Source organism: Pan troglodytes, chromosome 20, assembly GCF_028858775.2.
Source record: "Pan troglodytes isolate AG18354 chromosome 20, NHGRI_mPanTro3-v2.0_pri, whole genome shotgun sequence".
NCBI classification, from domain to species: domain Eukaryota; kingdom Metazoa; phylum Chordata; class Mammalia; order Primates; family Hominidae; genus Pan; species Pan troglodytes.
In genome coordinates this window covers 60,939,502-60,961,631 of record NC_072418.2, presented here as the reverse complement: position 1 = coordinate 60,961,631, position 22,130 = coordinate 60,939,502, and the positions used below count along the sequence as shown (strand labels likewise).

The 22,130-nt window shown below is 48.6% G+C and overlaps 1 protein-coding gene and 2 pseudogenes across 2 annotated transcripts in view; 2 read left to right on the top strand and 1 right to left on the bottom strand.

The window, feature by feature from the left end:
- VN2R116P (vomeronasal 2 receptor 116 pseudogene) lies at nucleotides 5,706-6,538 on the top strand (annotated as a pseudogene).
- On the bottom strand, nucleotides 13,116-17,059 carry LOC456338 (uncharacterized; annotated as a pseudogene).
- Nucleotides 16,280-22,130, top strand: part of ZNF606 (zinc finger protein 606) — a 25,852-nt gene continuing 20,001 nt past the window's right edge. Inside the window, exons 1-4 of one of the 2 annotated variants that reach the window (XM_524432.7) lie at nucleotides 16,280-16,353; nucleotides 17,762-17,843; nucleotides 18,389-18,445; nucleotides 19,237-19,325. In XM_524432.7, coding sequence (XP_524432.4) covers nucleotides 17,813-17,843; nucleotides 18,389-18,445; nucleotides 19,237-19,325 — 177 coding nt within the window. In that variant the 5' untranslated portion in view covers nucleotides 16,280-16,353; nucleotides 17,762-17,812. Of the gene's footprint in view, nucleotides 16,737-17,761; nucleotides 17,844-18,388; nucleotides 18,446-19,236; nucleotides 19,326-22,130 lie in introns of both variants that reach the window. The other variant, XM_009436566.5, reaches the window with a different exon arrangement.

Genomic DNA, 22,130 nt, shown 5'->3' with positions numbered 1-22,130 from the left:
AATTCCTTCAACCTGGGAGGGCAGAGCTTGCAGTGAGCCGAGATTACACCACTGCACTCGAGCCTGGGTGACAGAGCGAGACTATCTTTAAAAAAAAAAAAAAAAAGTCGTGATGATGCACGCCTGTAGTCACAACTACTTGGAAGGCTCAGGTGTGAGGATCGCTTGAGCCCAGGAGGTTGAGGCTACAGCAAGCCATGATGGTGCCACTGCATTCCAGCCTGGGCAACAGAGTAAGACCTTGTCTCAAAAACAAAGTGTGGAGTAGATGATTCAGGGAAGGGGAGACAGCAGGAAACTCACTTGGTCTGCTGGGGGGGAGGACAGGGGCAGTGCTCCTCAGTGAGGATATCTTGTATTCACAGCCCTAAGCCACATCTTAGCAGGAGCACTGGACGAAGATTTTTTTTTTTTTTTGAGACGGAGTTTCGCTCTGTCCAGACTGGAGTGCAATGGTGTGATCTCAGCTAACTGCAACCTCCGCCTCCTGGGTTCAAGCAATTCTTCTGCCTCAGCCTTCTGAGTAGCTGGGATTATAGGCATGTGCCATCACGCCTGGCTAATTTTGTATTTTTAGTAGAGATGGGGTTTCACCATGTTGGTCAGGCTGGTTTTGAATTCCTGACCTCAGATGATTTGCCCACCTTGGCCTCCCAAAGTGCTAGGATTACAGGCATGAGCCACCGTGCCGGGCTGAGGAATTTTTTGTTTTGTTTTGTGTTAAGACAGTGCCTTGCTTTGTTGTTCAAGCTGGAATACAGTGATGCATTCACAGCTCACTGCAGTCTCAACCTCCTGGGCTCAAGTGATCCTTCAGCCTCCCGAGTAGCTGGGACTACAAGCATGCACCACCACGCCCAGCTAATTTTTGTATTTTCACCATGATGCCCAGGCTGGTCTCAAACTTCTGGGCTCAAGCGATCTGCCCACTTTGGGGTAAGTGTTGGGATCACAGGCATGAGCTACCATGCCTGGCCAGGATGAGGGGTCTTAAGTCCATGCTAGCTTTGTGACTGAGGGATCAGGATGTCTAGGTGTTCAGGGACCGACCTGTGTAGGTCCCGCCAGGATTTTACTCCACTTGGAGTGTGATGGGAAGGCCAAGGAGGAAGTGTTTGCTCAGACGGAATCCCTGGAGCAAGGGCCACACTGTGGCTTTTGTGTGTTCCTTCCTCCATGGAAAAAAAAATTCTTAATTCAATTTTACCATTGCCTTGGTCTAAAGATGAATATATCCTGGGTTGGACTCATTATTATATGTTCATTATTACTTTTTTTTGAGACAGAGTCTTGCTCTGTCGCCCAGGCTGGAGTGTAGTGGCATGATCTTGGCTGACTGCAACCTCCGTCTCCCGGGTTCAAGTGACTCTTCTGCCTCAGCTTCCTGAGTGGCTGGGATTACAGGCGTGAACCACCACCACGCCTGGCTAATTTTTGTATTTTTGGTAGGGACGACATTTCACCATATTGGTCAGGCTGGTCTCGAGCACCTGACCTCGTGATCCGCCTGCCTCGGCCTCCCAAAGTGCTAGGACCACAGGCTTGAGCCACTGTGCATGGCCCATTAATTACTTTTTAATTTTTTTCTTTGCTTTTACAAGCAGTTAACATTAGAACATGTTCATGGGACCCTGCAAATATCACAGCCCTGGGTCTCTCGTGCCTCATGGATACGTTGGCCCTGCCTGAGGCAGCCCCTGCTCACCACGGTGGCTGAGGGCCTGATGCATTTTGCACAGCCCCTGGGACTGGCCCTGCCCATCTACAGTGTCATCCATCCTTCCCCAGCTGCTTCGTCCTCTCAAGAACGTGCGTTTCAAGACCCCTGATGGGACAGAGATCATGTTTGATGCCAACGGAGATTTAATTACAGAATTTGATGTTGTCCATGGACAGAAGACCACTGAGGGCTGATTCCACTTTGTCCACATAGGCATAGTCAACCCGTGAGCCCCTCTGGGAGACAGAATGACTGCATGTGACGAAGGAGGACCTCTAGGTCAGTTTCCAGGGTGCAGAAATGATCCCAGTTCTGGTATATTCGAGTCAGAGGGAAGCACAGAGGCCAGCGGTGTCCCTATTTGGTACATGAAGTTGGTGCAGCTCTAAATTAGGCCAGTCATAACTCAGCTATGCTGTTTAGGGATACTGAGCCCTTCTCTGAGTGGGGAAAGACATTTACTCACCACCCAAAATGAAAATATTAAGAGTCACACAAGCTGAATCAGAGTCTCCATCAGGAGTTTTTTCTGTAGTATTTTTCAGTGTGTCAGTATTCCAGGATCTGCCCAGTGAATACACTTTGCCAAACACATAATCTATAATCTGTAGAAACAATGCTTATCACTGGCTTGCTGTCAATAATATGTGGGTAAATCTCTGTTGGAGGCTCTCAGCTCTGAAGGCTGTGAGATCCCTGATTTCCCACTCCACACCCCTGTATTTCTGTGTGTGTGTCTTTAATTCCTCTAGCACCGCTAGGTTAGGGTCTCCCCGACTGAGCTGGTCTAGGCACTTATTATTAACAGCGGCTCAAAGAGAATGAATAAAGGTCATTATTATTAGGTAAGTGTTTTATTGAAATATATAGACAAATGCATAGATCGTAAGCGTGCAGCCCAATGAATTCTCACCTGGCAAACATTCCGTGTCCCTGGTCCTCTCATCAAGAAACAGAGCACAACCTGGCCCTCCCAGAAGCTTTCATACCCCTCCCAGCCATTGTCTTCTCCCTGCAACCCATCCACCGCCCTGACTTCTATTGGTGTCAGTGGGTTTTGCTTGATTTTTAAACGTCCTATAAGTGGAATCACACAGTGAGTGTTCTTTTGTGTCTTGCTTTTTCCTCCCAGTTGTTTGTGAGATTCATCCTAGTGGTGGTTATGTGTGGTTGTGGCTCTCTTGTTCTAATGACTGGTGAGATCCCATTGTGTGGACGCACCACGGCTGCTTCATCCACTCCAACAGGGATGGGGGATTTGAGAAGCCTGCTGATCAGCGGCTGCAATGAGCCGTGTCTCATTGTTGTGTCTTTTGGGGACATACAGGTGAATTTCTGTTGGGTGTGGCATTGCTGGGCCACAGGTAGACATACCTGCAGCTTTTTTTTTTTTCTTTTATTTGAGAAGAGGTCTCACTCTGTTGCCCAGGCTGGAGTGCAGTGGTGTGAACGTGGTTCACTGCAGCCTTGATCTGGGCTCAAGAGATCCTCCTACCTCAGCCTCCCGAGTAGCTGGGACTACACGTACATGCCACCCCACCATGCTTGGCTAATTTTTTAAAAAATTATTTTTATAGAGACAGGGACTCATTATGTTTCCCAGGCTGTTCTTGAACTCCTGAGCTCAAGCAATCCTCCTGCCTCAGCTTCCCAAAGTGCAGGGATTATAGGCATGAGGCACCATGCCAGGCCATACCTGTGGCTTTAACAGACACTGGTGGTGCTTCCAGTTCACACTCCCACTGTGAGTGTAGGCAATGCCCAGTTGCTCCCTGCATTAGTTTCTATAGCTGCTGTTAACAAATTACCACAAGCGTATGAAACAAAGCACATTTCTTATCTCACAGTTTTTATGGTTCAAAAGTCCGAGTGCAGCCAAGTGTGGTGGCTCAGACCCGTAATCCCAGCACTTTGAGAGGCCAAGGTGGAAGGATTGCGTGAGTCCAGGAGTTCAAGACCAGCCTGGGCAACAGGGTGAGGCCCCTGTCTTTACAAAAACAATAATAAAAAAAATAGCTGGGTGTGGTGGTGCATGCCTGTAGTTCCAGCTACTTGGGAGGCTGAGGGGGAAGATGGCTTTACCTGGGAGGCGGAGGTTGCAGTGAGCTGTGATCGAGCCACTGCTTTCCAGCCTGGGTGTCAAGAGTGAGACCCTGTCTCAAACAACAAAACAAAAAGAGCAGTTGTTGTTACTACTTGGAAAAAATTAACCATTTTAAAAAAACATGAAAACATGTATACGGGGCGTGTATTTTTCCTTGTGCCTCAGGATCTAATGTGGCCCATCCCATCACTGGTATCTCAAAATTATAAATCTGTGGGGGAAAGAAAGAGATCAGACTGTTACTGTGTCTATGTAGAAAAAGGAAGACATAAGAAACTCCATTTTGATCTGTACTAAGAAAAATTTTTCTGCCTTGAGATGCTGTTAATCTGTAACCCTAGCCCCAACCCTGTGCTCACAGAAACGTGCTGTATTGACTCAAGGTTTAGTGGAGTTAGGGCTGTGCAGGATGTGCCTTGGTAAACATGTGTTTGCAGGCAGTATGCTTGGTAAAAGTCATCGCCATTCTCCAGTCTCGAGTACCCAGGGACACAATGCACTGAGGAAGGCCGCAGGGACCTCTGCCTGAGAAAGCCTGGGTATTGTCCAAGGTTTGCCCCCCCGAGACAGCCTGAGATGTGGCCTCGTGGGAAGGGAAAGACCTTACCGTCCCCCAGCCCGACACCTGTAAAGGGTCTGTGCTGAGGAGGATTAGTGAAAGAGGAAGGCCTCTTTGCACTTGAGATAAGAGGAAAGCCTCTGTCTCTTGCTCCTCATCCCTGGGAATGGAATGTCTCGGTAGAAAACCTGATCGTATATTCCATTTACTGGGATAGGAGAAAACTGTCTTATGGCTGGAGGTGAGACATGCTGGCGGCAGTACTGCTCTTTACTGCACTGAGGTGTTTGGGTAAAGTCAAACATAAATCTGGCCTACGTGCACATCCAGGTGTGAATACCGTACCTTGTTTTAATATGAATACTCTCTCTTAGCTGAGAAAGCTGGATGGACTCCATTTGGCTCCTTCATTTGCAAGACCTCAAGGGCTCCTTACCCACTCCCTTCCTCAAGGACTTAACTTGCGCAAGCTGACTCTCAGCATATCAAAGAGTGCAATTAACTGATAAGGTACTGTGGCAGGCTATGTCTGCAGTTGCCAGGAATTCGCTGGGGTAATAGTACCCTAAAGCCCCCGCGTTTGTGTCCGGCAGATAGCACCCAGAGCCCCCGCACCTATCACCTTGTGATGGATTTAAAGCCTCTGTACCTGGAACTGTTTGTTTTCCTGTAACCATTTGTCTTTTCAACTTTTTTTTTGCCTGCTTTACTTCTGTAAGATTGCTACAGCTAGGTTCCCCCTCCTCTAAACCAAAGTATAAAAGAAAATCTAGCCCCTTCTTCGGGGCTGAGAGAATTTTGAGCACTAGCCATCTCTCGGTCACCGGCTGATAAAGGACTCCTGAATTAGTCTCAAAGTGTGGCGTTTCTCTATAACTTGCTTGGTTACATCACAGGCACCGCACCTTTCCTTAAACTTATTTATGACACAGAGTCCTTTGCTCACATGTTTTCCTGCTGACCCTCTCCCCACCATTACCGTGTAGTCCTGCCACATCCCCCTTGCCAAAATGGTAGAGAGAGTGATCAATAAATACTGAGGGAACTCAGACTGGTGCTGGTGTGGGTCCCCTGTATGCTGAGTGCCGTCCCCTGGGCCCACTTTTCTTTCTCTACACTTCCTCTCTGTGTCTTATTTCTTTTCTCAGTCTCTTGTCTCCACCTTGCGAGAAATACCCACAGGTGTGGAGGGGCAGGCCCCCTTCAATCAGTAATGAATAGGTGTGAAACGCTGGTAAGGCTGGTTTAGTGCATAGGGAGCCTTCCTTCACATGGCTGGTGTCGTTACGATCCTGTGGCAGACTCAGGGATGTGTGTCTCCCACAGGTACAAAGAGATGTCTTCTGTGCCCAGAGGAGCAGTACTCAAGCCGCACCAGAGATGGCTGCCTGCCCAGGACAGAGACCTTCCTGGCCTTTGACGACCCGCTGGGACTCACGCTCGCCTTGGTGGCGCTCATGCTGGCCAGCCTGGCAGTGCTGGTCCTCAGACTGTTCTGAAGCACCGAGACACACCTGTGGTCAGGGCCAACAACAGAGCTCTCAGCTGCACGCTGCTCACCTCCCTGACCCTCTGTCCCTTGCCTTTCCTTGGTTGTCCCACAGCTGCCACCTGCCTCCTCTACCAGACCACAGTTGCTGTTGTGTTCACCATGGCTGTCTCTTCCGTCCTGGCCTTCAGGGTCACCAGGTGACAGGGTCTGGGTGTGCCTGGGACCTGGCGCTTCCACCTCGGTGGTCCTTGCTGCTTCCTTGGTGCAGGTTGTTCTCTGTGGCATCTGGCTGGGCACTTCCCCACCATTCCCAGATGGGGACATGGCCTCAGAGCCCAGCCACATTGTCATCCAGTGCTGAGAGGGCTCTGCTGTCGCTTTCTCCTGTGTGCTGGGCTACCTGGGCCTCCTGGCTGGGGGCACCTTCTTTGTAGCCTTCCTGGCCAGGGGTCTGCCAGACGCCTTCAACAAGTCCAAGTTCCTCACCTTCAGCATGCTGCTGTTCTGCAGCTTCTGGACAACCTTCCTGCCCCTGTACCACAGCGCACAGGGCAAGTCCACTGTGGCCGTGGAGATCTTTTCCATCCTGGCTTCCATGGCAGGGCTGCTGGGTGGCATCTTTGCCCCAAATGTTACATCATCCTGCTAAAAGCCCGAGCGGAATGCCCCAGACTGGGTGAGGTGGGGACACTGGGATCGGTGGGAAACATGGAGCCAGGAGCTCCTCAACCTGCGCCATAAACCCAGGAGCCAGGCCTTGTTGAAGATATCAGGGCCCCTGATTTGAGCTCTGGGCTTCTGTGTGGATTAAAAGAGAGTTAAAGGATGGGCGCGGTGGCTCACGCCTGTAATCCCAGCACTTTGGGAGGCCGAGGCGGGCGGATCACGAGGTCAGGAGATCGAGACCATCCTGGCTAACACGGTGAAACCCCGTCTCTACTAAAAATACAAAAAATTAGCCGGGCGTGGTAGCGGGCGCCTGTAGTCCCAGCTACTCGGGAGGCTGAGGCAGGAGAATGGCGTGAACCCGGGAGGCGGAGCTTGCAGTGAGCCGAGATCGCGCCACTGCACTCCAGCCTGGGCGACAGAGCGAGACTCTGTCTCAAAAAAAAAAAAAAAAAAAAAATAGAATAAAAGATAAAATTCAACAATAAGAAAACAAGCAATTTCAACCACTTTTTTTTTTAAAGCCAAGCAAAGCATTTGAACACAGTTCACCACAAAATATGCAAATGGAAAGGAAGTATATGAAAAGATGTTTAACGTTAGTAATTAGGGAAATCAAAACTACAGTGCAATACCAATACATGCCTATTAGAATTGCAAAAAATAAACCATATCATGTTGCCAAGGATATGGAGGAATTACAACTCTTATACAGTCCTTGTCCATGATACAACTTATGATTTTTCAAAATTATGATGGTATACAAGCTATACAAATTCAGTACTCTCCTCAACTTGACGGATTTATTTGGGTATGTAAATCATTTGATTCATGGTATTTTCAGTTTACCATGGGCTTATTTGGACCTAACCCTATCGTAGTTCAGGAGCATCTGTGTATTGCTGGTGGGAATGTGAAACGGTACAAACACTTTGGAAAACAAATGGACAGTTTCTTAAAATGTTGAACTTTCGCGGGGCATGGTGGCTCACGCCTGTAATCCAGCACTTCGGAAGGCTGAGGCGGGTGGATCACGAGGTCAGGAGATAGAGACCATCCTGGCTAACACGGTGAAACCCCGTCTCTACTAAAATGAAAAAATTAGCTTGGTGTGGTGGCGGGCGCCTGTAGTCCCAGCTACTCGGGAGGCCGAGGCAGGAGAATGGTGTGAACCGCGGAGGCGGAGTTTGCAGTGAGCCGAGATCGCGCCACTCCACTCCAGTCCAGGCGACAGAGTGAGACTCCATCTCAAAAAAAAAAAATTGAATTTTCATTTCCTATATGATCCAGCCATTCTACGCCTAGGCATTTATCCAACAGGAAAGGAAATGCGTGTCCTTAGGAAGACTTGTACACGAATGTTCACAGAAGTTTATTTTTAACAGCCCCAAATAGAAACAGTTTACATGTCCATGGACAGATGCGTGATAAACAATGGTGGTGCATCCATGAGATGGAACACCACTCAGCAATAGAAAGAATGAGCTACTTACATATGCAACAAAATGGATAATCTCAAAATAATTATGCTGAGTAAAATAAACCAGATCACAAAAGAGTACACTCAAATGTGTCACTGCATTTATATACAACTGTTAGAAAATCCAAACTAATTTATATATAACAGAAAGCAGATTGGCGGTGGTTTGAAAGGGCAGAGAGGGGCGTGGAATGCTGAACGGAGGGGCTTCAAGGATCTTGGGAAACCAGAGCTAGTGATGGTTTTGCGGGTTTAGATATTTGCCAAAACGCATGCAGGCGAGCGCCGTGGGAGGGAGGGAGGGAGGGTGGGTGCACAGCCGCAGGCCCCCCGGGGCTGGAGGAGGCGCTTGCTGCCTGACAGGGTTCCTCCAACATCCCCGGGGCCGCGACTGAAGTGGCTGAGGCCAACCGAGGGCCCAAAGCGCCCGTGGCTTCGGCTGGGCGGGTTCTTAATATTTTATTACATATATATATGCATATATATATTTACGCATATATTTATGTATGTGTACACATACATGTATATATTATAAACTATATACAAATTATACAAAATATATGTAATTAAATATACATACATATGTACATAATTTTATTTATTTTGGAGACAGGATCTCACGCTGTCGCCCAGGCTGGAGTGCAGTGGCAGGATCATAGCTCACTGCAGTCTTGACCTCCTGGGCTCAGGTGATCCTTCCACCGCAGCCTCCGGAGTAGCTGGGAAAACAGGTGGGCGCTAACACGCCCGACGAATTATTTAAAGTTTTTTTAAGAGATCAGGCGGGAGGGCCATGTCTCCCCATGCTGCCGGGGGTGGCGAAACCCCATGTCTACTAAAAATAGAAAAATTAGCCGGGCGTGGTAGCGCGCGCCTATAATCCCAGTTACTCAGGAGGCTGAGGCAGAATCGCTTGAACCTGGGAGGCGGAGGTTGCAGTGAGCCAAGATGGCACCATTGCACTCCAGCCTCCCATAATAGGTGCACCCAAGATGATGGTATGGCCCTGCCTCTGCCACCTCTCCATGCTGCCGGGGGCTCAAGCGATTCTGCCGCCTTGCCCTCCTAAAGTGCCGGGATTACAAGCGTGAGCCACCGCGCCCAGGCCTAGAGGTTTAGATCCACCTAGAGCAAGTGACTAAAGCGGGCGGGCAAGGTACTGCCGGTGGGTCTGGCCTGGTCGTCCTGGATTCGGCCAAGCCTGGATTCCACTGTAGCCACATGGCCTAGGGGTCCAAGACCCGCTGGGCTGGTGTTCGGGGGTGGCGGCCTGGAGACTACACATCAGGGCGGCGCCACTACGCAAGCGCGGGTTACGTCATCGGCTGGGCGCCGAGCCCAAGCGGCGCGTTACCCAGGTAACTTTCGTGGACGCTGAGGCGCGCGGCTGTTGGCTGGAGCCAGCCTCTAGTCGCTCTGACAGGCTTCTGGTTTTCTGGTCCTCTGGTCTTTCTAGGCGGGACCGAATGAGGTGAGGCAGCCCAGGCCACAGGGTGCGCCACCATCGTCTGGTATTTTGATGCCAAAGAACGGGCAGCCAGACGAGCATCAGCGTCAGGGCGGAGAGGCGCTTGTGCCCCGGAGCCAGGATGCAGCGCCTGGGGAGAGTCATTGCCTCCTGCCGGCATCCCAAGCCCGCCCGCTTCTCCGGCCTAGAATGCGGGGTGAGTCTCCAATCCGTTTGGCCGTGGCACCTTTTCCACCACTGGGCCGCCGCTGCTTGGGCTGGGTGCAAGGTGCCGAGAGGAGCATGGGTGTGGAAGTCCTGTCAGCTAAGAAATAAAAGTTTACCTCGGGGCTCCAAGACAAAAAAACTTACATTACTCACTTCAAACATGTGCAGTTTATCTGCAGTGTGCAATTATACCACAATTAAGTTGATTTAAAAAACAATAGGTAGGATACTATTTTTAGGACCTAGATCTAGTTGGGATCTTGAAAGTAATACATAAAACACAAGCTATGAAAGAAAAAACATTTCTAAAGAATCTTTTTCTTCAAAAGACACCACGGATGAGGTAAAAGCCAAGTCCAGGCTGGGCACGGTGACTCACACCTGTAATCCCAGCACTTTGGAAGACCAAGGCGGGCGGATCACTTGAGGTCAGGAGTTTAAGACCAGCGTGGCCAACATGGCGAAACCCCATCTCTACTAAAAATAGAAAAATTAGCCAGGCGTGGTATCGCGCGCCTATAATCCCAGTTACTCAGGAGGCTGAGGCAGAATCCCTTGAACCTGGGAAGCGGAGGTTGTAGTGAGCCAAGATGGCACCATTGCACTCCAGCCTCCCATAATAGATGCATCCAAAATGATGGTGTGGCTCTGCCTCTGCTACCTCCCAGAAGAGAATAGGGTGCTGCCCGCAACACTGGGTAACTGGAGTGGGAGGGAGCTTGGGCCAGAGGGGAGCAGTATCTCCACACACTTGCAACTTACTTCCTCCCCATCAAGGCCCTTGGTGAATAGCTCTGTATTGAGAGGCCTCCTTTATTTCCTGACTCCTTCTGAACATTACAGGCTATATTGCCCCTTATGATGCAAAACCTTGAACCTACGGTCTGTTGGCTCTACCTTTAAAGTATTCCAGCCACTGATCACCAATCTGATCCGAGCGGCTATCATCTTCCACCTAATTACTACATTGGTTTCACACATGACTCCACTGCTTTCCTTGGTTACTCTCCATACAGAGGCTAGAGCTCATCAATGCTCTACTCAGAACCCTGCCAGAGCCCTCATGATGCCTTCAACTTTCTCTACCATCTGGCCCCCTTATTGCCTCTATGACCACTGTTGTTCCCGCAGCTGACTAGGCAGGCCCTCACACCAGGGCTTTTGTTCTAGCTCTTCCCTCCGATGTCTGCATCTCTTATTTTTATTTATTTATTTATTTAGACGGAGTCTTGCTCTGTTGGCTAGGTTGGAGTGGAGTGGCGCGATCTCGGCTCACTGCAAGCTCCGTCTCCCAGGTTCACGCCATTCTCCGGCCTCAGCCTCCCAAGTAGCTGGGACTACAGGAGCCCGTCACCACGCCTGGCTAATTTTTTGGATTTTTAGTAGAGATGGGGTTTCACCATGTTAGCCAAGATGGTCTTGATCTCCTGACCTTGTGATCCGCCCGCCTTGGCCTCCCAAAGTGCTGGGATTACAGGCGTGAGCCACCGCGCCCAGCCATCTGCATCCCTTCTTTCCAGTCCTTGTTCAGATGTCACCTCAATGAGGTGACTCTGACTCACTCTTAGCACCCAATTTTATACGGCAACTTGCCCTTCCCATCTGGGCACTACATCACCTACTCTTTTTTCTTTCTTCCAAAGTTGTTGCCTTCTAACTACTCTTTAATTTACTTATGTTTATTGTTTATCTCGTGCTTCCGTAAGTGCAGTGTTTGTTTTTTTTCACTTTAGGGTCTGGCACAGAGCAGGTGCTTCATAAATGTTTGCTGATGATTGAGTGATGTATGATCCTTCTCTTGGGAAAGTCATTTCCTCCGCTGGTTTCCAGAGGATGAAGCACTTCTTGAGAGGCCTTCATCTTGCTGCTGTCTCCAGGGAAGGGGCAATTCTAAGGCAAAAACCCTCTCTCACTGGTCTCACTTGTCCCCCACCAGGGGGCAACAGCTTCATAGTCTCTCACTACTGGGCTGAGAAGTGGAAGCCTAAGGGAGCACCTTCCTCTCTGTTCCCTAGTGCTTCCAAATTCCCCAGTACCCAGTGACACCCAAGTGAGACAGTGGAGCTGGGCTTTTCTTCCAGCCTTCCTCTTTCTATTGCTTTTCTCCTCTTCTATTCCTCCTACCTTTTAATTCATCCAACCATTATCATGCAGGAGATACAGAAGCTGGGGCTACAAATGTGGAAGCAAAAGACACCCCCGTTTTTTCTTTCACATTTTAATTGAAAGACAGTGTAATGCCATTACAGTACACTAAGTATACAGCTTGATGATTTCTTAACACGCGTATACCTGTGTAACCACCACCCAGATCAAGATATAGAACATTTCCAGGCCCCAGAAGACTCCCTTGTACCTCTTTAGTCAATGCTGCCACCCCCAGAGGTAAGTACTTCCTTCATCATGGATTACTTGCCTGTTCTTGAACTTCATATAAATGGAATCATACAGTATTTATCACTATACCTGTGATAATGCAATATTGTTGTGTGGATATGTGGCTAATTATTATTTATTTATTTTTTTGAGACGGAGTTTTGCTCTTTTTGCCCAGGCTGGAGTGCAATGGCGCAATCTCGGCTCAATGCAACCTCCACCTCCTGGGTTCAAGCGATTCTCCTGCCTCAGCCTCCCGAGTAGCTGGGATTACAGGCATGTGCCACCACCCTGGCTAATTTTATATTTTAGTAGAGACGGGGTTTCTCCATGTTGGTCAGGCTGGTCTTGAACTCCCAACCTCAGGTGATCCACCTGCCTCAGCCTCCCAAAGTGCTGGGATTACAGGCATAAGCCACCGCGTCCAGCGTGGCTAATTATTTTTATTGCTAAGTAGTAATCCATTAAATTGACGTATCAAAATTTCTTTATCCATTCTCTTGGTTACAGACATTCGGATTATCTCCTGGTTTGGACCGTCATAAATAATGCCACTGTGAGCATTCTTGTACATATCTTTTAGTGGACAGATGTTTGCCTTTCTTTTGAACAAACAGGAGTAGAATCTCTAGGTCATAGTACAGGTTTATGTATAATTTTATAAGAAATTGTCAAACTTTTTTCCAAAGTGACTGTACCACATTATACTCCCATCAGCAGGGTATGAGAATTCCAGTTGGCACCATGTCGTCCCATTTGATGCTGTCAGTATTTTTATTTTTGGTCATTCTAGAGGATGTGTAGTGGCAATGTCCTTTATTTTAGGATAAGAATCAGCAATAATAAGAAAAGAATCTATGTAGCAATTACCTTGCCCTTTGTTTATACAGAACAGTTCCAGCTCCTTTACTGGACTAAGATCGAAAACCCCAACTCTCATTGCATTTACCTTACCCCTTCCTATCTCAGGGGTTGTCTTAGTCCATTTGTGCTGCTGTAACAGAATAGCTGAGACTGCGTAATTTACAAAGAAATGTACTGCCTTACGGTCTGGAGGTTGGGAAGTCCAACATCAAGGTGCTCACATATTTGGCGATGATGAGTTCAAGATGGTGCCTTGGACACTGCATCCTCACCTGACAGAAGGTAAAGGGCAGGGTGGTGGAGGGTGGGGGTGGGGGGAGAGAAAGAAAGAGAGAGAAAGAGAATGCAAGCACATGCAGAATCTCTCCATGAACCTTTTACAATGGCACTGTTGACAAAGAGTCAAACTCTGTAAAATATTTGAAGAGATTTACTCTGAGCCAAATATGGTGACCAGTGGCCCCTGACATAGCTCTCAGGAGATCCTGAGGACATGCCCAGGGTGGTTAGGGTTCAGCTTGCTTTTATACATCTTAGGGAGACATGAGACATCAATCAATACATATAAGATGTACACTGGTACAGAAAGTTTCCAGGTTATAGGCAGATTTAAAGATTTCTGATTGCCAATTGATTTAAAGAGTTATTGTCAATAGAAAGGAATGTCTGGGGTTGTGGAACTCAAGGTTTTACCAAGCAGATGAAACCTCCAGAGATAACAGACTGTAAATGTTTCTTATCAGACTTAAAGAGTCTGTTCTATCACTAATTCTAGAAGGGAGGAGGGTATAATGAGGCAAGTCCAGCTTCTGCTTCCCATCATGGCCCGAACTCATTTTTCAAATTAATTTTGGAATGCCCTTGGCTGAGAGGAGGGGTCTATTCATATGGTTGGGAGCGGGGGGGCTTAGAATTTTATTTTTTGGTTTACAACATTAATCCATTCATGACAGCAGAGCCTTGTGACCTCCATAAATCCCATTAGACCCTGCCTCCCAACACTACTGCACTGGGGAGTAAGTTTCAACATGAATTTTGGAGAGGATAAAAACATTCAAATCATAGCAGGGGTGTTTTTCTTCATCTGGTTTCCTGACACCTTTAGGTCAAAGGTATCTCTCTCATTTGAGTTCCCTCTCAAAAGTGAACAGAGCTACCTCATCTCTCTTTAGAATATGAATTCTAGTCTTATTTTATATGAACATTGAGGTTTGTGTAGCAGGTATTTGGTGATTGCATATCTTAAAACTTGGCTTCTGTACTGTATGAGACTATCAGTTATAATACGAAGAAAATAAAAAGAGTAATACGATTGAGAATTAGGGAGATGAGTCACAGCTGGCTGTTATCAGGATGTGACACCTGTGCTGTGATCTGGATGAAAAAAAGAAAACCCTGGGGCTGTACAAGGAAGAAGATTCCAGGAAGAGGAAACAATACGTACAAAGGCCCTGAAGCAGGAATGGGCTTACCCTGTTTGAGGAATGGCTGGGGTCCAGAAATGGGCAGGAATGACAGGAGATGAGCTTGAGGGACTGAGGTGGGGTGTGGGATAGGACAGAGGCCAGTCCTGCTGAGTTTTCTAAGCTATGAGCTGGAATTTGGATTTTACTTTAATTACTTGGGAAGCCAGTGCAGAATGTGAGGCAAGGACCTGATGTGAGATCCTAAAAGTGCCCTTGGCTGCCTGCTGGAGGATGAGCTGTAGGGGGCTGGAGTGGAAGTGGAGAGACACTCTCTTCTTACTTCTGTCACTCTTCCTTCTCCAGCCTCTCTTTCTCTGCTTGATCCTGAGATGGAAATTGTGGCTGTACCATCCATAGATTGCTTTCCTCTCAGTGCCCACTCTGACTGGGTTCACCTTCCTGCCAGCTGGGGCCTGTCCCAACACCTTGCCCCTTCCACCTTGCCTCTCTCATGGTCCTCTCCCTTGAATTCAGCCTGTCCTACTTGAAATTTTCCTCTCCCTTGAATTCAGCCTGTCCTACTTGAACTTTTCCTCTCCCTCTGAAAGGGCTACTCCCCTTTGCCCACCCACAGTGAGTGCCAACACCACCCAACAACAAAAGCCCAACCCACAGGCCAGCTTTTTAAAATGATCCTCCATTACTAGTGGAAATATCTTCAAAATCTCTCTTGCCCACTGCTCACTCAAGTCTAGCTTCCTAAATGGCCATGCTTTCTTTGGTATCACCACCTACAGTCCCTCAGTCCCTTTTTTTTTTTTTTTTTTTCTTTTTTTGAGACAGAGTCTTGCTCTGCTGCCCAGGCTGGAGTGCTGGAGTGCAATGGCTTGATCTCGGCTTACTGTAGCCTCCGCTTCCCGGGTTCAAGCGATTCTCCTGCCTCAGCCTCCCAAGTAGCTGGGTACAGGTGCCCGCCACCACGCCCGGCTAATTTTTGGTATTTTTAGTAGAGACGAGGTTTTATCATGTTGCCCAGACTGGTCTCGGAACTCCTGACCTCAGGCGATCCACCTGCTTTGGCCTCCCAAAATGCTGGGATTACAGCTGTGAGCCACCGCGCCCGGCCCGTTTTTGTTTGTTTTAATGCCGGGTCTTGCTCTGTTGCCCAGGCTGAAGTGCAGTGGTGCGATCATAGCTCACTGCAACCTTGACCTCCCAGGCTCAAGCAATCCTTCCACCGCAACCTCCTAAGTAGCGGGGACTACAGGCGCGCGCCATCACACCGGGCTAATTTTTGTATTTTTTTTTTTGTAGAGATGTGGTCTCGCTATGTTGCCCAGGGTGGTGTCGAACTCCTGAACTCAACTGATCCTCCCGCCACAGCTTCCCAAAGTGCTGGGACTACAGGAATGAGCCACCGCTCCCGAACCGCTCCATGCATATCGATAGAGGAAAACTCACAGGGTGCGTCGCTGGTAACCCATGCTCCCATAAAGCCTGGCCTCTGGAAAGAGACTTGGGAACGAGCCCTGACGTTCTCAGCCGTCGAGCTTCACAGAGAAGGGTAGCTCGAATTAGGTTCCTTATCTTCAAGAGAATAACAGCAGTCACTTTCTCACAATCTTGCGAACGCCAAATGGAAGGATCCCTCGAGAGCGCTGAGAACTCGCCGAGCTCCTCCCGGGAAACCCGGTACCACGAGGCGCCATTTTGCGGATGGGCAAACTGAGGCCCGCGGGGCCGCGACTTACCCAGGCCTTTTTGCAGTGGGAGGCGACGGTGGAGGAGGCTGGTCTGGGACCGGGACAACAAAGTCCATCCTGCCGCCGGCTTCGACGCAGGTGCCAGAAAGGTCCCAACCCCGCCCAGGCAGGGCGAGGTGGCAGGGCCCTGTCATGGCGGCGCCGCTGCCCGGCGCCGGAAGTGCCCGCCTGGAACTACAGCTCCCAGCAGACCCCGCGGCGCGCTCCGGTCGACGCCGGGGAAGCAGCCGCCATTGTCCGCGGCTGAGGTGAGGCCTTTGCTCCGGCTGTGGGGCCGCCGTAGCTGCGGGGCTTGGGGGTCAGGAGAGCCGGCTGGGAGAGGCGGCGTCAGGGTGGGTCCTGCGCCTGCCCTTTCCGCGCCGGCTTTGCGCCGTCGTTGCCGTCGGTTCTCCAGCCAGCAGCCTGCCTGCGGCCTTCTGCCTCCGGGCGTTCTTCGTTTTCTGGTCGGACGGGCCTGGGTGAACTCTGCTGCACGTCGGCTCCGCGGGCCATTGTCCCCGAGGCCGCGCCTGGAGCTCCCAAGCGCACTCCTGGGCCGGACCTCGGCGCGGGACAAAAGCCAAACGCCCCAGGCGGGCAGACCCCGAGCCTGCTGCGCCGCCTTCAAGGGGGACCGCCGGCCGCGAGCCAGGTGAGGCCGGGACGAGCTTCTGCAGCGTCGCGGCCGCGTCGGTCTTGCGGAGGAAATTTGGGTCGGGAGCTCTGGAAGCAGGTGATAAGGATGCTTCTGAGGCCATTGATGGGACGAATAACCCCGTTCGTTCCCCAGCCGTCGTTTCTCCCCCTGCCAGTTCACACAAAGCACTGTGAAGGACGTCAGACCTGGGTTGGAAACAGCTCCGGGTTCCCTTAAACATGCAGTGACGGCGGCGGTCGCTGTCAAGTTGCAAATAATGGTGCAAAATACGGTTTGCATTCTGCGTTTTCGCGCTGATTCCGGTGCTCCTGAGGCCCACTGTGTGTTCTAGTGCTTTATACACATACCCAGGAATCTATTCGAGAGGTTGCTGACTTGTACAAAGATCTGGAACCTGAGGAGTTAGGGGTCTGGGCGCCAGGCCCATCTCTAAGTCCTCCACACACACACAAGCTTAGGCTTAGTAAATCTTGGAGGTGAATTTTTTTTGGAGGTGGGATTAAATTTGCATAACATAATGTTCACTTTAAGCACTTAAAAGTGTGCAATTCACCGGTTTTATTGTATATTAATAAAGTTGTGCAACCATCCCCATTATCTAATTTTAGAACATTTCATCACCCCACAAAGAAACCCTTGTTCCCCTTAAGCAGTCACTCCCCATTTCATTTTTCCCCCAGCTCTAGGCAACCACTAATATATGAGGATTGCAAGTTGATTTTACAATAATTGTCAGATTAATCCAAAAGTTCCATCTGTGTTGTGACTGGCTGTCTCTTGGGAATAGCTGACAAATTTATACCCTCTCATTCAGGTTCATGCTCTTTTTTCCAGCTTATGCAAATTACCCTTCATTTCTCTCCAGGAATTGTGTTACTTTTTTGACATGTAAATTCTCTTTTCTTACGATGCTCCTTACAAGTTTTTTTGTTGCTTCGGTGGATGGATTCCCTTCTTTGTTCCCACTTGGTCTTCTGTGAGAAAGGACTAGTTTTGTCTTTTTTCACTTTTGTCACTAGGTTGGGATTTGCTGTGTTCCTGGGCAGGTGCCTGGTCAGTCAGTCCTCGGGATGGCAGCCATCAACCCGTGGGCCTCCTGGGGTGAGTCCAAGTTGTGTTTCTCCTGGGCCTCCCCTATCATTAGCTGCTGCAGTCATGGGTCAGAGCTGGTGATGGGCTGAGGACTTTTGAGGATGGAAGGGGGTCTGTCTATCTTGGTACAAAATTAGAACTGATTGGTGGTAAAGGAGGAAAATTGTTGGCATAAAAGACACTAACTTTTATGTTTTATAGTCATCTCCTGAGAGGTGTCATTAGTTTTAAGAGATTTTTCTGGTGGTTTGTGGGGTTTCCTAAACAACAGTGATACATATAATAAAATATTGTCTCTACTGCTCTCATATATATTTTTACCTTTATTGTTTTTACTTATATAGCATTGGTTGGTAATTTTAAAACAGTGTTAATAGTGACTCACCTGTGCATTGCCTGTGTGAATCAAGCTTATGTTGCATTTTTTTTACACGCCCTTGGGCTCTGTTTATGGAATTTTGTAGTGCCCATTAGCGAGTCAGTCTCCTCTTGTATTTTGTCGCCTTGAATCACTAGGTTTGGTGTCACAGTCCTAACCTGATCCTTCTGTGCAGGTGCCCTTACGGACCAATCTTGGGGGATGACAGCTGTTGACCCATGGGCCTCCTGGGGTGAGTCAAGAGCCTGGTCAGCTGTGGGCTGCCATATTGTGGCCTCTGGCTGTAGTGCTCTGCCACAGCTGGGGATTAGAATGGGGACCAGGTGGGGCTTTAGGGTAGGTGGTCCAGATCTGTCTCTGTGCAGAGCTGGAACAAGGAGGAATCAGAAAACTAGTGGCCAGGCGTGGTGACTCATGCCTGTAATCCCAGCACTTTGGGAGGCCGAGGCGAGTGGATCACGAGGTCAGGAGATCGAGACCATCCTGGCTAACACGGTGAAACCCCGTCTCTACTAAAACAAAATACAAAAAATTAGCTGGGCGTGGTGGTGGGCGCCTGTAGTCCCAGCTGCTCGGGAGGCTGAGGCAGGAGAATGGCGTGAAGCCGGGAGGCGGAGCGTGCAGTGAGCCAAGATCGTGCCACTGCACTCCAGCCTGGGCGACAGAGCGAGACTCCGTCTCAAAAAAAAAAAGAAAACCAGTGAGCAGTAAGGTGATGGTGACATCTCAAGATGCATGAGAATTCGTGTGTGGCCATTTAGGGTTCAGGCCCAGGAAGGTTGTGACCAGACACTGCTTCTCAGAGATGGTACCCAATAGCACAGGGGGGCCAATGAGAGATTCATGTGTTTAGGTACTTTCCTAACCTTCTCTGAGCCCTAATTTCTTCATCTATAGAATGAGGAAGTGGGTCTCTTCCCTCATTCAAGGGGGAGGGGCAGGGGCTGGTTCTCAGCCCCCCAGAAGAAAAGGTGAGCTCCTGGCAGCGAGAGCTGCCTCCATGACTTTTTTCTCGTTTCCTAGCTCTGTGTCCTCAGGATCCTGCCTGGCACACGGAGGGAAGCCTGGAGGAGGGGAGGAGGGCCACTGGGCTCCCAGCAGCCCAGGTTCAGGTGAGATGGGGCTGTCCTGTTCCCAAAGGATGATGTCCAGGTTATCCCTGGTCATCCCAGTTGATGCGGCTCTCCAGTTTACAACAGTTGGAGTTTGGGTAGGGAAGGAAGCAACTGGAAGTTAATCCTTCCTGAGAGCAGGTAGGGAGAATTAGGCCGTTTTTAGTGACTCGGAGCCTTAGTGTCAACCAGTCTGTCCACAGTACTGAGCTCCAACTCTCCCTGGCTTGTTGTGGGGTATGAGGGGCAGCCCTTTTGGCTGGCAGCCCCACTTCTCTATTGCCACCTTCACTCATGTCTTTAGCACCCGATTTAGGCTGATGCTGTGCAGTGCCTGCTGTGCCTGCTGTGAAGGGAACAAGGACAGGTGTGAGCCTTCACCCTGAGGAGCTCCCAGACCCTTTTCCAGGGTTATTCACTCAGCTAAGGACATCTCATGGCCTACCTGGAGCCACACGTGCAGTGTGGGACAGGAGAAACCTTAGACGGGTACGGTAGGCCTGCAGGAGCACAGTCACCTGATGAGTCGGGAGATGGGACAGAGTCTGTGTGGAGCTCAGCTTTTACTGTGGAGGGGAAGGCTGCTTGGTAGACCTGGGCCAAGAGGTGAAAAGAATGCGTCAGCCAGTTGGGCACAGCCTGGTAAGTGGGGGTCTGGCCTCCTGCAGCACTGCAGGGGTCAGGGGTGGCAGGCAGCACACTGTGTGACCAGTGTTTGAGTGAGACTGACTCCAGTTAGATTTTAGGCTGGAGAGGCCAGGCCCTGAATGCTTGCTGCAGAACCTCAGAAGTCTTGGGATCAGGCGGCACCAGGGTCCAAAATGTGGTGATGGGTGTGGAAAGAAGAGGGCTGTGGGAAGCAGGCTGGTGTTTCAGGCTTCAGTCTGACCAGGGCCTTGGAGCTATGGAGGAGAGGTATAAGGAAATCAAAGCAGGGGCCTTTGTGATTATGGGGACAGGGTGGCTCCTGAGAGAAATAGGACAATGGAGTTACTTAGGAAAGGTGTCATCTCTCTGCCATCCTCCTGCCCAGCCTCCTCACCAGATGCAGCCACTTAAAAAAATTTTTATAATAGCTTTATTGAGATGGTACTGACATATTATAAAGTTTATCCTTTTAAAGTGTGTAATTCAGTGGTTTCTCGTATAGTCACAGAATTGTGCAACAATCACCAGTATCTAATTCTAGAACATTTTCATCACCCTAAAAAGAAATCCTGTACCCATTAGTAGTCACTCCCTGTTTCCCCTACTCCCTCCCAACCACTAGTGTACTTTCTGTCTCTATGAATTTGCCTAGTCTGGACATTTCATAAAAATGGAATCATAATATGGCACAGCCTTTTTTGTCTGGCTTTTTTCACTTAGCATAATGTTTGCCTTCTCAAGAGTTACCCATATTGTAGCATTGTGTCAATATTTCTTTTAATGTAATTACAATGTAAATGTAATAAGTGTAATTACAATGTAATTACATTGTAAAAATGACTGAGGCAGCCATTTTTAACTTCCTGTTTTCAGTTTTTTAGAGTTGTCTCTGTATTTCTAAATGGGAGATTTTTTAAATTGGTTTTTTCCTAATTCATTAAAGTTATATTTACTCTGTTAACTCCCTGCTATGAAGATGAAGAAAAAGAGTTTCATTACTTATTTTTAGGTCTTTTATTTTTAAGTTGAGATAATGAATCAAGCAGATGTGAGATACTTGGATATAAAAGAAGATTTAAAAATGATGTCTCTACTTTGTGCCTCCCCCTCAAATTAAAAAATATTATTGAAACCGCCCACAGTTTCAAATCTGGTGGGTGAAGTGCATCATAAGTATGCTGTTCCCACTTGGCAGTGTTGCTATCCCTGGTCCAGGTGAGATGGGAAGCAGAAGGGCCTGAACCATATGATGCAAGGTGATTGTTGCCTGGCATCAGAACTTGGGCAACTATGAGGTTTGCTGCTCTTACAATGTACAGTCATTATTAAATCCTAAGACAGAATAATCATTAGTGAAGCTAGACTAGCCTGAAAGATGGCCCCTGAATCAGACTCTGAGGAGTAGAAGTTAGCTGTAATAAAACACTGCGAAGAAGCCCTGTTAACCATCATGCTACACTCTGCTGTTAATTTATGCTAGGCTTTCTGAGAATTATCTAAGTTAATGCTGAGAAAATAAAACAGAATTAAAAATAACAACACCCTCCAATGTCTGAAGAGTTGTGATTTCTGATAACGTGCTCCTGGCTGGCCCCCCTCCCCACACTCTGGATTTTTTCCTGTGGGAAACTCGGATTTGACTGCTGTGTGTTTTTAACTAAGTGAGATCTTCAGGAATGCAAAAGAACCCTGTGTCCCTTTATTGTTCCCTCCAAGTTAAGTATTTATTGAAATAAAGCATTTATCTGGTGAAAACATCAAATGCTGTCATCCCTCATTATCTGAATAGTCCATTCATGGAAGTATGTTGAATAGTGAGGTTTTAACTACAGAAGCCCAGATCCCGTTATTTCTAGGAATAGGGGAAAATAATAATTGTAATGATAATATCTCATTTCATCTAAAAAACCCCAACCAGCCTGTCCAAATATGGAAGCATTCAAACCCCTCTGTTAACAGTCCACCTAGGATATCTGCATAACAAACATTATGTACATAAAACACCAATAATAGTCTGCACCCATGCTTGGTCAGACTTGAGGATGTGCACAATCTATTTATGTTTTCCTTCTCTGCAATGAAATCTACCACAGAAGCCATCTGAATTGCCCCAGGTTCCTTGAAGGGGGAGCAGTTGGGCAAGATCTGTCAGCAAAC